The following is a 12,703-nucleotide window of genomic DNA, read 5'->3' as shown; positions in this document are numbered from 1 at the left end:
ATATTACTGTATGAAACCTAGATTAAAATAAAAAGAAACTCCTGTTTAGAGTTAAAAGTATGTAATTAAGCAAAATACTGGTTAAGTCTGCAATGAAAAATATATGGATTGAATTATCATGCTTAATTATAGGCTCTTCTGGGCGTGGTCATTAAGAGTCATTCTATCTTTGAAATTGATATTTATTTCATAAATCTCCTCTGTTTTATTCATCTAATCTATTTTGGTGATGACAGGATTATTTTACGATATCTTTTGTTTTTATCAGATGGCAGTGTATCCAGTATATTTAGATTCTACTTCATTTTGTGTATGCTTTTTCCTTCAAAATTTAGGGGGAAAAAATCAAGCAAAAGCAGACAGACTGTTCTAGGACATCCCTTTAGAGATGGGTTTCTCTAGATTAAAAAAAGATTGGCTTCCAAATTGGTTAAATTGCTTCTTCTGTACAGTACAGTGACATGCTGTCTTGTTACAGTGGAACATGTGCTCTCATTTCGGACAAGCTGTTCTGTGAAAAAGTTTTTTTTAGCCCCCAGAGCCCATCCCCGGATTTGTGGGTGTTACCTCCTTTCCGTGTTACCAAGTTTTTTTTAATCATCATTATTGCTTGTGCTCCAATAGCTGCAACACAGTTTAGTAACAACCCTTCTTAAAAAACAAGATGCTTCTGAAAATAGACAGAACAGTTGGCTAGACAGAAAAGATATATCAACAAAAGTAGGTCTGTTGTTTGTCTGTGTTTTGCTCCCTAAATCGCTTCTGAGACAGTTTCACACATATGTAAATGAACAGGAATTGAGTGAGAGTATAATCTAATATAATCCTTATGACCTATCACAAAATTTTATCCTATTTTATTAAGAAAATCAAATTCTATGAAAACTGATTTGGTTTGGAGAATTTTTAAACATTTTACTTTTGTTACAATTAAGGAATTTAATCAAAGGTTTTGGCTGGGTTTGTTTGGTTTTATTTTTCTAATGAGAAAACTTGAGGTTCTGTAAGCAAATTCAAGATCAGTAGATGGGTCCAGTTTTTTAATTCATGACCTGATTTTATAGCTGATTCAGCTGAGAGGAAGCAGTGGCTTTACTGTGTGTGGTGGTGTTTTTCTCATTCCTCTGTGCATCAAATAAAAAAATTAGTCATGCAATATTTACTCTCTGGGCAAAATGACATTTTTCAGCTGCTCAGACTTCCCCAGAATTAGTGGGAATGACCAACATGGAACAAAGGGGCAAGCCCCTCTAATCACTTCATTTTTGAGCAGAAACATGACATCGCTTTCAGAGCACTGCTTGGAAGGCGCTTGAGAAATAGCCAACCCACCAGCCATTCAACATCTTGTAGTTGGTCGTACTTGACAAGGCTTGGGTCAAATGCCTGTAAGAGCACTCTTCTGCAGAAATCAGCATCCTGCGTACAATGATTTATTCAGATGTCATCTCTGCTTCCTGATTTTACTTGTCTTGACTCTCCCCCGATAGTGCATACAAATACACCAGTAATATTTTTTAAATGCACATGTGCTTTGCTTTTGTGATATCTCTTTAATTAACCTTGGATAAGCTGTCTTTATGTCTAAATCTTTTTCCATACAGGATTAAACCAGGTTTTACCAAATCATGCTTTATCACTTCCTCCTTCCCTTCACTTAAAATTCTAGAGCAGAACTCTTTAATCTGGGCCCTTGGACCCAGCCTGTAGGAAAAGGCCATGAACCACCTGAAAATGTACACAAAATTGTGTGTGTGTCTCCATGTGTGCTTTGTCCTGAGAAAAGGAGCATGTCTTTCTTCAGGTTCACAAATGGGTGTATAACTCCCCCAGTTTTAAAACTACTGTCACCTAGATTTCCTCCCTGTCATTTCTATTAGTTAAGAAATGCTCAGTTCTATCAGATGGCATCCTTGGGTTCTACTGAGTACACTTAGTCACCACCTTCCTTTTCCATTATGACTCACTCCTGATCTCATATTTCCTCTTATTTTCTGAATTTTGTACTTTCTCTGTTCCAATTTAAGTAACATGAGAAAGAGAGAGAAAAGAGATATTATATACTAATATAATATCTGCCACTAACAGGGGTTGGCATTTCTTCATGTGGCATCTCATTTAATCCCACTGCAACTGTACAGGTTAGATAGTGTCCGTATTTCTACAAATGAGAAAATGAAGCTCAGAGAAGTTAGTCATTCCCAAAGATGGAAGGAAAAGTCCAGATTTAATGGAAGAGTCCAGATTTAAATCTGTGTTTGAATGTGGAGTTTATTCCTTCACGAAGCCTTTCCAGACAGAATAAATGGTCATAGCTTATAATGGTGTCAGCTTTCATAATGTGTAATTTTCATTTTATTATTATTCTCTATCATCAAAAAATACATTCATTATACTTTGTGCAGAGATCTAGTACAAATTTATAAATGCTCATGTGTTGCTATATTGCATCTGTGTTGTCATATTATTGCAGAGGGCAAGAACAATTTATATGTTCATTAATTCTTTCACTTTTAGAAATAATATTTATTAAACTCTACTATTGTTAAGGGCTTTGCTAAGTTCTGGAATGATGGTTCTAAGTTTTATCTTCACATCAGGTTCTACTGGGGAACTTTTTAAAACTATCAGTACCTGAACTCGGAACCAGAATTTCGATTCAGTACATGGAGGTGGCACTTGGACAGTGTATTTTTAAAATGCTTTCCCAGGTGTAGTCAGCATTGAGAACTATTGTTTTAGAAGGTGACTTTGCGAAGTCGAGGGACTTTGGTCCCCTAGATCTGCAGCATCAGCATCACGTGGGAACCTATTACAAAGGGAAATTCTCAACTCTTCTCCCCAACCTTCCCATGTGCTGTACCAGAAACTCCAGGGATAGGACCTGGCTGTCTCTAACAAGCTCTCTAGATATTTCAGAGGCAAGCTAATAGTTGAGAAACACTTCTCTAGAGACAAGATAAATGAGACAGAGTACTTGCCACTGAGCATTTCTGTTTGATCTCAAGGAACCCAGTTGTTTCAAATCTGCATTTTAATTACCTAGCACAGTTGCATAATCTATAACTTTAGTTGATAATGACAGCATTATTACTACTTAAACAATGTAATGACTTTCCATCTCTTCTTGGGCAGCCATTAAATGAAGTGTTAATAAGGAAAGAGTGGTCAATACCTAACATCCCTTAACAAAAGTCTCATGGACCTTATGGGTTGAGCTGAATTGCCATAGTGTTTCATAACACACACACACACACACACACAGAATTTTTAAATATAAAATTTTAAAGAGAAAATAAAGAGAAAATATTTCCAGTAAAGGATTTTAAAGTGGTCTTTGTGTTGTGTTTTCATTGTATTATTATTAATATTATACTTGCTATTTCCCATCTTTATTAACATAGCTTTATTACAGCTTTATGATAGTATAATTGACATACAATAAAATGCACATATTTGAAGCATTTAATTAGATAAGTTTTGACACATATATACACCAGTATCGTGAAACAGTTGTAGGGGGGCACCCAATTCCATTATAGGAACCTCATAGTTGTGCAGTTTTCCCCCACCACCCCCAAACACCAGAATGAGGTTGTAGAGAAGGCTTCCTGAGGAAAACATGAGCTAAGACCTATAAGGCAACTGATATCAGGTCAGGTGAATAAAATAAGGAAAGGTTGTACAGATTAGAAATAAAGCCCATCAAAAAAAAAAAAGAAAAGAAATAAAGCCCATCTTGCCTATATGAAGTCTAGATTCTTGTGTTTGTTGCTGTTTACTATCATGTAGGGTTGAAAAATACCTACTCAACTCCTTTGTTTCTTAAAATTCCAATTGAGAAATAAGCTTAACAGCTAGTGAAATGTACAACACTGTTACCGAGAGTAGAAATCCCAGGTTCTGTCACTGCAGGTAGTTCTTGCATTAGAGTAACCTGTTCAGCTTTGACCACCAATATCCACTCTTGAATGCATATTTCTCTGCTGTGTGTGTTATAAAACAGTTGCATGAAAGTGATGCCTTTGCTTTTAGAGCCATGGAATCTAATTCCTTGACTTGAACTTCCTTTTAACTTTCTTCTTTCTCCTGAGCAACTTCGTGTATCCTTAAATGTTCATTCATCATTACGCCCAGGTGCTAATACTGAGACTTTATTTTGGGGGCTTAAAGGCTCATTTTTTTTCCATTGCAGGTTGGCTTCCTGAGCTGGGAAAGAGACTGGAATCTCCATACTACAGTAACAATACTTTGGGGGGGCCGTCGATCCGAAGTGCCTATATTGCCGCTCTGTACTTCACACTCAGCAGCCTCACCAGCGTTGGGTTTGGGAATGTCTCTGCTAATACAGATGCAGAAAAGATCTTTTCCATCTGCACCATGCTGATTGGTGGTAAGGAATATTCTTCCTTTAGACCAAGAGAAGGAACAAGTGTCTGCCAAACGGTTGCTGTTATGTTCCCTCTGTCCTAAAACCCAATACAGGGTAGATTGGTTTCCATTGGAAGAGTCTAAAAGCACTAATTAGGAAATCAGTGACCAACAGTTATATATACATGTAGATTAGCAATGAAAGTCTGTGATGTCAAGAATTCCATGTTCTGAGATGAAGAAGTTGATTTTATATATATATGTTTTTAACAGAAGTACTGTTGATTTACAATTTTGTGTTAGTTTCAGGTGTACAGCACAGTGATTCAGTTATATATATACTTTTTCAGATTTGTTCCCTTATAGTTTATTACCAAATATTGACTATAGTTCCCAGTGCTATACGGTAGGTCCTTGTTGGTTATCTATCTTATATGTAGTGATGTGTATATGTATCTGATGGTTGATTTTGAAAGGGCAGGCACTTTGCTTCCTAACATGCTATTTACCTTTAGTGTTTGTGAGTTACATGAATCACAGGTATACATTTGAAATGCCGTTTTGTAGCTCCAAACAGGTGAGGGCTATCAAATTTTATTAATACTACTATAGTTAAATAAGGATGTTTGATAGATAGCTTAGTTAAACCAAAAGCAACAAACACCAATACAATAATAATAAATATTTAACCTTTATTAATCGCGGTTATGTTCCATTCTCTGTGCTGAATGCTTCAGTACAATACCTCAAGCAATTCTGCAGGCAAATCTATGGGTTCTGCACCATTATTATCCCATTTAACAAATAGAGAATTTATTATGCTATTACGTCTGAGCTTCAAACCCAGCGTCTGTACTCTGCTTTGTATCGCTGTGGTTTGGACTCCGCAAATCTCGTTCTTCTTTGCCAGCTGACATCAGTCACTTCTCCCAATAGGGAGCGCCAGAGGGAGACTGGAGGCAGGAGGAGGGGGGAAGGAACTTCCGGGTTCTGATGGGTGCAGTGTATGTTGAGTGGCAGGCCACCTCAGACAGCTGCAAGTGGCTTCATCCTTCAGCCTCTTCAGGCACTTTCAGAAGCAGCCTCATTGAGCTTTCTCAGAAGCAGCCTCATTGAGCTTTCTCAGAGATCCCGGCACCTGCTGGAGGTACCCCTGCAACCAAAGTCAGAGCCCCGACTCCTCGTGGCTCCCATTGCTTCTCCTCTGGGCTCCTCGGTGCTGATAACCCCACTTCTCTTTGTTCATCCAGCTCTGCAACTATCACACTCACGTTACCTCTATCTAGACTCTCCTGATCATTCAGCACTCCAACACCAGGGAAAACAGTTCTTTATAATAAATTCCCCCAGATGAAATATTTACTTTCATTTCTCTTTTCTGAACCTAACTGACAGGATTGATGCCTTTATTACCCACATTTTTCAGATGACAAATCTAAACCTTGCAGAAATAAAGTAACGTTTTCAATGCCATACAACCAGTAAGTAAAGAGGCAAGTTTGGAACCCAGGTGATTACTTAACTTCTGTCATTAAATGCATAAATGGAAACTTGTGAATTATAAAGCTGTTCTTATGGAGATGTGGGTGTCTACCTGAATTGAGTAAATATTCTTAAGCCAGAGTTTTATGAGTACTTTCTGCCCCACCGTATTCCCTCAAAAGCTTGTTCTGTCATGTTCTCTTTTTTTTTAATTTAATTTTTGTTCTATATTAAAGTATAGGTGATTTACAATGTTGTGTTAGTTGCAGATGTACAGCTAACTGATTCAGTTATACATCTACATATATCCATTCTTTTTCAGATTCGTTTCCCATATAGGTTATTACAGAATATTGAGTAGAGCTCCCTGTGCTATACAGTAGGTCCTTGTTGATTATCTATTTTATATATAGTAGTGTGTGTATGTTAATTGAGATTATCATGTTCTCTTAATGACCTTAGTCCCAGATATCACTTTGAGGTTTGAACCTTATTATAGAAGATGGTTTCTACCAACTTCCTTGCACAGATGTGAACTGATTATGTGGGACTTCAAGCAATGAGTCATCCAGCCTACCATGAAACCAGAGCAGCATAAAGGCAATCTTTCTCTCGAGGAGTTTAGGATCACCTTGGAAGAAATACGTGGAAAGAGTTTTAATATATATATTAAATATATATTATATATATATATTATATATATAAGTTTTAATATATATATTATAATATTTAATACAATACCAGGCAGTAAATGCTAAGTGCCAAATCAGTTAGGAACTGGAGAAGCAGTGAGAAAGGGGGCCAGGGATTGGGAGAATTTCTTGGAAAGACAGAGTTGCTGAGGTAGCATGCTGGGACTGCAGCACTTGGAAGAGGTTTTTGGCCGATGTAGAGCAGTAACAGCCTAGGGAGCAGAGAACAGGAATTCTCGTTTTCTGAAGAGCTGCAATGTGCCAATCCCGTGGTGGTGATTTTATACCCAGTATTATGGCTTATATAATTGTTGCTCTCCTTGATGGCCCATCTTCCAGCCTAGCAGAATGACAAGCATTTTGTAAACAGACACAGTCTATATTTATTTAATATTTGCCCATGTTTCTTCTACTCCTGATGGAAATTTTTGGAAATGCTCAAGGCTTAACCTAATAATTTGACATTGGAAGAATTTGTTAGCTAATTGAGCTTATTTCCTGCTGATTCACTAACTATAGTGTAAGTGGTCCGGAATCAGAAATTGTTAAGGATATTATTATTCCCTGCTATTCATTGTGAGTAGAAGCTAAGCTGGTCACAAAGCCAACAGATATGGGAAATAATCAGATAATGCCACTTTGTCACTTGGTAAATATTTATTGAGCAAATTATCCTGGTGCAAAACCAGCGCTCATTTGGAAATGGCATGAAAGCATTTAGGTGACTTGAGCAGCACTGAGGAAACCATTGGTTTTGAATGGCAAATGGCATCTGAGTAACTCAGATTTATTAATTAAAGCTTCACAAATCTGTGTCTGTTATTGTGACAATTACCCTAGGCTAAGAGAAATGATGCCTTCATTTTAATATTTCCTAGTTAACAAATTACTGGCATAATTTTGAGAACTAATCATAAGAGCTCACAATATTGAACACTTTGCTCATTTAATTCTCATAACACTATGAATTAGAGGTTATTAACACCCCAATTTAATATAAGGCAGAAGAAGTTTAGTGAGTTTAAATGCCCAGATTCACTAAGACCTAGAAAACTTTTTGTAAAATATCTATTTCATTATATACTGCAAATTGATTTTATTTTTTAATTTCTATAAATATATACAAATAATTTATTTTTTTAATTTAAAATATGTATTACCATGGAATCAACGCTAAGTTATCTTATTAGGAATCCCCACACAAGGCCGATGAAGTTGCTAATGACAGGGATGCAGTATTTACTACAAAGGCAGGTAGGAGTGGTATTAAATGTTGCAGGTGAGTGTAAGAACCCCAGATAATTATCCAGGGCAGAGGCGCTCACAAGCTGAGTTAGGAGGAGGAGGGAGAAGGGAAAGCTTCCATGTGAGCATCTGTAATTAACGAGTGTGCACACCACTGATTTATGGGAAGCATATTTAAAACTATCAAAGAGATTAAGCAAAAGTAATGAAAAAAAATCCATACCTAGATAAATCTGTATAAACCTTGAGAACACGCAAAACAAAGAAGGAATCCTAAAATCTTCAAACAACTATTAGAATTAATAAGTGAATTTAGTAAGGCTGATGGATATAAAGTCAATATGCAAAAATCAGTTGTATTTCTATATATTAGTAACAATCAATTAAACAATATAATACTTCTAAAATTATAAAAACATCAAATACACAGGGATAAATGTTTTAAAATGTGCAATACTGGGACTTCCCTGGCAGTCCAGTGGCTAAGACTTTACCTTCCAATGCAGGGGGTGCAGGTTCAATCCCTGGTTGGGGAGCTAAGATCCCACATGCCTTGCAGCCAAAAAACCAAAACATAAAACAGAAGCAATATTGTAACAAATTCAATAAAGACTTAAAAAAATGGTCCACATCAAAAAAAAATTGTTTATACATGCAATACTATTATACAGAAAAGTATAAAACATTAGAAAATTTACAAATAGTTTAAAATAATGGAAGGATATACAATGGTGATGGTTTTAAGACTTAGTATTGTAAACATACCAGTTTTATTCAAATTAACCTAAAGAGTCAATGCAGTCTCAATTTTAAAAACCCAGTAGATGTGTGTTTGCCTGTATATATGTGCCTCTTTGAAAATTGGCAAGATGTTTCTAAAAATTAGAGGAACTGCAGAACTAAAATGATTGTAAGCAAGCATAAAGAAGAACAAAAGTGGAATATTTATGCTGCAGATATCATGATGTGTAATAAAGTCACAGTAATTAAGAAAGTATGGTGTTGACTCAGGAATAAATAGGCCAATGGAATTGAAGAGCATGCAAAAACCTGCCCATAAACATATGGTCACTTTATTTATGACACTGGTGATACTGTAACACAAGGGGGAGAAGATGATACTTTTAATAAACGTTGCTGAGTCAAATATATATAAATATACATGTTGAAAAACAACCTTGACCCCTCTTAAAACTAAGTTGAAATAAATTCCAAATGGATTTTGATCTAATTGTGTAAGGGAAAACAATAAAGCTTCTAAAAGCTAACATAAGAAAGTATTTTCATGACCTTGGGTTTGGCAAAGATTTCTTAAGCATGACTCAAAAAGCACTATCCATAAAGGAAAGATTGATAAATTGAACTTCAGAACTTCTGTTTATCAAAAGACATCATTAAGAACGTGAAGCAGCAAGCCACAGGATAGAAGATATTTGCAAACGTATCTGACCAAAGACTCTTATCTATTATATATAAAGAACTCTATCAAATCACTAAGAGCAGAGAACTAAAAAATGCATTAAAATTTTTAAAAAGCACTTCAAAAATAGATTTTTTTACCTGGATAGACAATAAACATATTTAAAAAATGGTGCTCAACATCGTTCATGTAGGATATGCAAATTAAGATCAAAATTAGATAACATTTGCATTCACCAGAATGGTATACTTAAAAACACTAATAACCCTAAGTGTTTGAGAGGATAAAGAACATCTTGACTTCTCCCATACTGTTGATGTGAGTGTCAGTTGGTACAAGAGTCTTGTCAGTAGTTACCTAGTCTGAACATATCTGTATTCTGTGCCTCAACAATTCCATTTGTGAGTGTATATCCAACAAAACATCATACATATTCACATCAAAGGACATAACGTGGAAACATTACTGCAAAAATTTCAAAGTGGAAATGCTCACTAATAGGAGAATAAGTAAGTAAATTATGAAATAATTATTCAATAAAATACCATAGAGTAATGAGAATGAATGAACTGTTATGTTACCACATGGATAAATCTTACAAACTCAATGCTGAGCAGAGAAGACAGACACAAATAAGTATGCACTGTATGATTTTGTTTAAAGAAGGTTCAAAAGTAGGCAAAACTTATTGATTGCAGTATAACTCATAGCTGCACTTACCTTTGGTGAGGGTGCTGGTTGGTGACTGTGTGGGACACCAGGGAGCCCTGGGTGCTGATAATATCACGTTTATTCATCTGGAGGTGATTCCATGGATCCGTTCACTTTGAGAAATGAACTATACATTTACTATTGGTGTAATCTTCTCAATGTGTGTCTTTGATACTAATTTTAGTTTGTAAAATTATAATAGATGAGCAAAAAATAATAATGTAACTATCAGGTGTGGGATGAGAAAGTGGATAGCAGTGAGCTGAGTTCTCACTTTTCATGTCAAGTTGCTTTTTAGGTTTTGTCTTAATATGATAAGTCAAGCAGTAGAAGTGAAATCTCATGATCTAAAATATTGGTGATAATCAGAAGACCTAAAAGAAACAATTTTGAAAGTTTGCCTTTGGGGAGTGGGATGGGGATGATGGGAAGGGCTTGGGACTGAACTGTTCCTAAATTTTCTAAGCTACTTGCTTATGATTATAAAACTTTTTAAAGAAATTATCAAACCGCCAGAGGTTCATTTGGGTTCCATAAATATTTATGGCACACTAAAATTATGCCAGGCGCTGTGCTAGGTGCTAGGGAAACAAAGATGACTAAGATATGATGCTTTCCTTCGAGGAGTTCACAGTTGAGTAATGGAAATAGGTACTCAGGCAGATGATGTTCATTCTTTTTCCATTTTAACTTTTCCTATTATAGTGCGCATTTCGAAAGAACTGGAAAATCTACATAAAAATAAAATTACATATAATCCCATCACCAAAGGATATTCTTTTCAGTCTTTTCATACATTTATTTCCCTATTTTCTAAGAGATTTATATCAACTACACATATCATTTTTATCACCAAACAAAATATATTGAGAACATTTTCCCATGTCTTTTAAAATTCCTCTCTCATATTTATTAATGGCTGCCTGATGAGTGAGCCCCCAGTGTTGGGACCATCAGCTCAGCCTCAGAGGTTAGATATAGCTTTCTAGTGAAGAGGACTCATCACTCAGGACATGTCCAGTTTAAATGAGGCATTGTTGCCACGGAAGAGGTAGAGTGAAACTCTTAACAGCCAAGGCTTTCCTTGGGTCCTCTTATCCTATATATATACTACCCTGACGTGATGTTATTCGACCCACAAATTCGCTGTTTTTAAGGTGTCTTTACACTGCCATTTCAATTCATCATTTAGAAAATTGTTCTCACTCTCTATTCTCCCTGCCATCTGCCACTCACAACCCAGTGTACTTATAGCAAGGACTGGAAAATTCCAAGGCAATAAGTAGGTGAGAGAGAGGAGTAGGGCAGCTAAGATTACTCGAAGCCTGAGCTCTGGTCTCCTTTTATAGCAGAAGAGCACAGTCCCTCTGTAGACGCTGAAGGCGCTGCAAAGTAGTTGACTAAAGAAACCAGAAATGATGATCTTAGGACAGCAAGGTTGCCCAAAATCCAAAGAAAGAGGTGGTGGGGAGGGAGAGAGAGAGAGAGAGAGAGGAGGGGAAGGAAGGAGGAGGGAAAAAAGGGGGGAAGGAAAGGAAAGATAAAGAAAAAAGGGAAAGAGAAAGCCAGGCAACCTATAAGAATGCATTTTCATTTGAGGTCTGTTTACTTTTCATGTCAGATCCTGAGTGTTGAGCCTCCTCTGAAAACCTGATATTAACATGATCTTTTACAAAATGCATTCTATACAAAACTCTTCCGCAAAGAAAAAGAACCTCCCACAGACTCAGCAGTAGGCCTAGCATGCTACTTTAAGAATTATATACATCAAATTTGCTAGGAATAAAAAGGAAAAGTGAAGGATAATTTCCAGACTGACCTGGATATAGAAGTTCTGCAGTCAAAGTTTCATAGTAGATGGAATGATTTGGCCTGACAGTCACAAACACTCTTCGCCAGTGTGAAAATGATAACCGGTGACAGAGAGGCAATAATAACTTTGGAAAACTGAAAAACTACGAGAGTTAGGGTTGTATTTTTTGAACTACTTAAATTAGAAGTATTCTCCTATGCTGAAATGAGACTTTGAAATTATGATGACTCAGACATAGACTAGGGCTTTCCAACAACACTTATGAATGCTACAATGAATCCAGTAATTCATTTTATTGATAATGTACAATTAGAATGCTAAATGATCTGAACATATTACTTCTCTTACCTTAAGTGCTTTACACACATTATAATTAAGCAATGTTAAAATCATACACTTAATTAAGGAAAGCAGTGTTAAAATAAATGAAATAAAATTGTTCTCAGTACTCAGTTTAAACGCCATAAATGATTATTACTACATACTTTCTACAGATGGTGGGGCTTCCAAACACTGAGCCCATAAGTATACTAACAGAGCCTGAAATCAGTGTTTAATTCCTTGGACTTGGAGCAGAATCAGTTCTTTTCTTTGCTGAGTGTTTATTGTAAATAGAGGTCTCCCCTTCCAAATAAAATATTTAAGCAGCAGAACAGTTGTGCTTCTAAAACCATACAGAAGAATGAGCCTCTACTTAGAACCTGCCAATAAGCGTTCAACATTTAGTTGTTAAGCAATATGCATTTTTCTTGGTATATTTTTAACCCTTTGGAAGACATTTCATTGTTGAACATTTAGGAAGAATCTGCACCTATGTGTGCTTGCATGTAGCAGGCATTTCTTGAATATTTCTTGAATTTCCTCCATCAAGAAGCTATTTCCACAAAGAACCACTCAATTATTTGACAGGTTGCTGGAAAACCTTAAATCTGGGTTCCTCCCGCATATTTTACACCACTGAGCATCCTG

At 36.1% G+C, this 12,703-nt stretch overlaps 1 protein-coding gene across 1 annotated transcript in view; it reads left to right on the top strand.

Moving 5' to 3' along the window:
- The window catches only part of KCNH8 (potassium voltage-gated channel subfamily H member 8), a 384,891-nt gene that overhangs the window by 294,446 nt on the left and 77,742 nt on the right, over window positions 1–12,703 (top strand). The window contains exon 8 of the mRNA XM_060149115.1: window positions 4,196–4,393. Coding sequence (XP_060005098.1) covers window positions 4,196–4,393 — 198 coding nt within the window. The remainder of the gene's footprint in view (window positions 1–4,195; window positions 4,394–12,703) is intronic.

This window comes from Lagenorhynchus albirostris, chromosome 5 (assembly GCF_949774975.1).
Source record: "Lagenorhynchus albirostris chromosome 5, mLagAlb1.1, whole genome shotgun sequence".
NCBI lineage: Eukaryota > Metazoa > Chordata > Mammalia > Artiodactyla > Delphinidae > Lagenorhynchus > Lagenorhynchus albirostris.
This window is presented reverse-complemented; position numbering and strand designations above follow the sequence as displayed.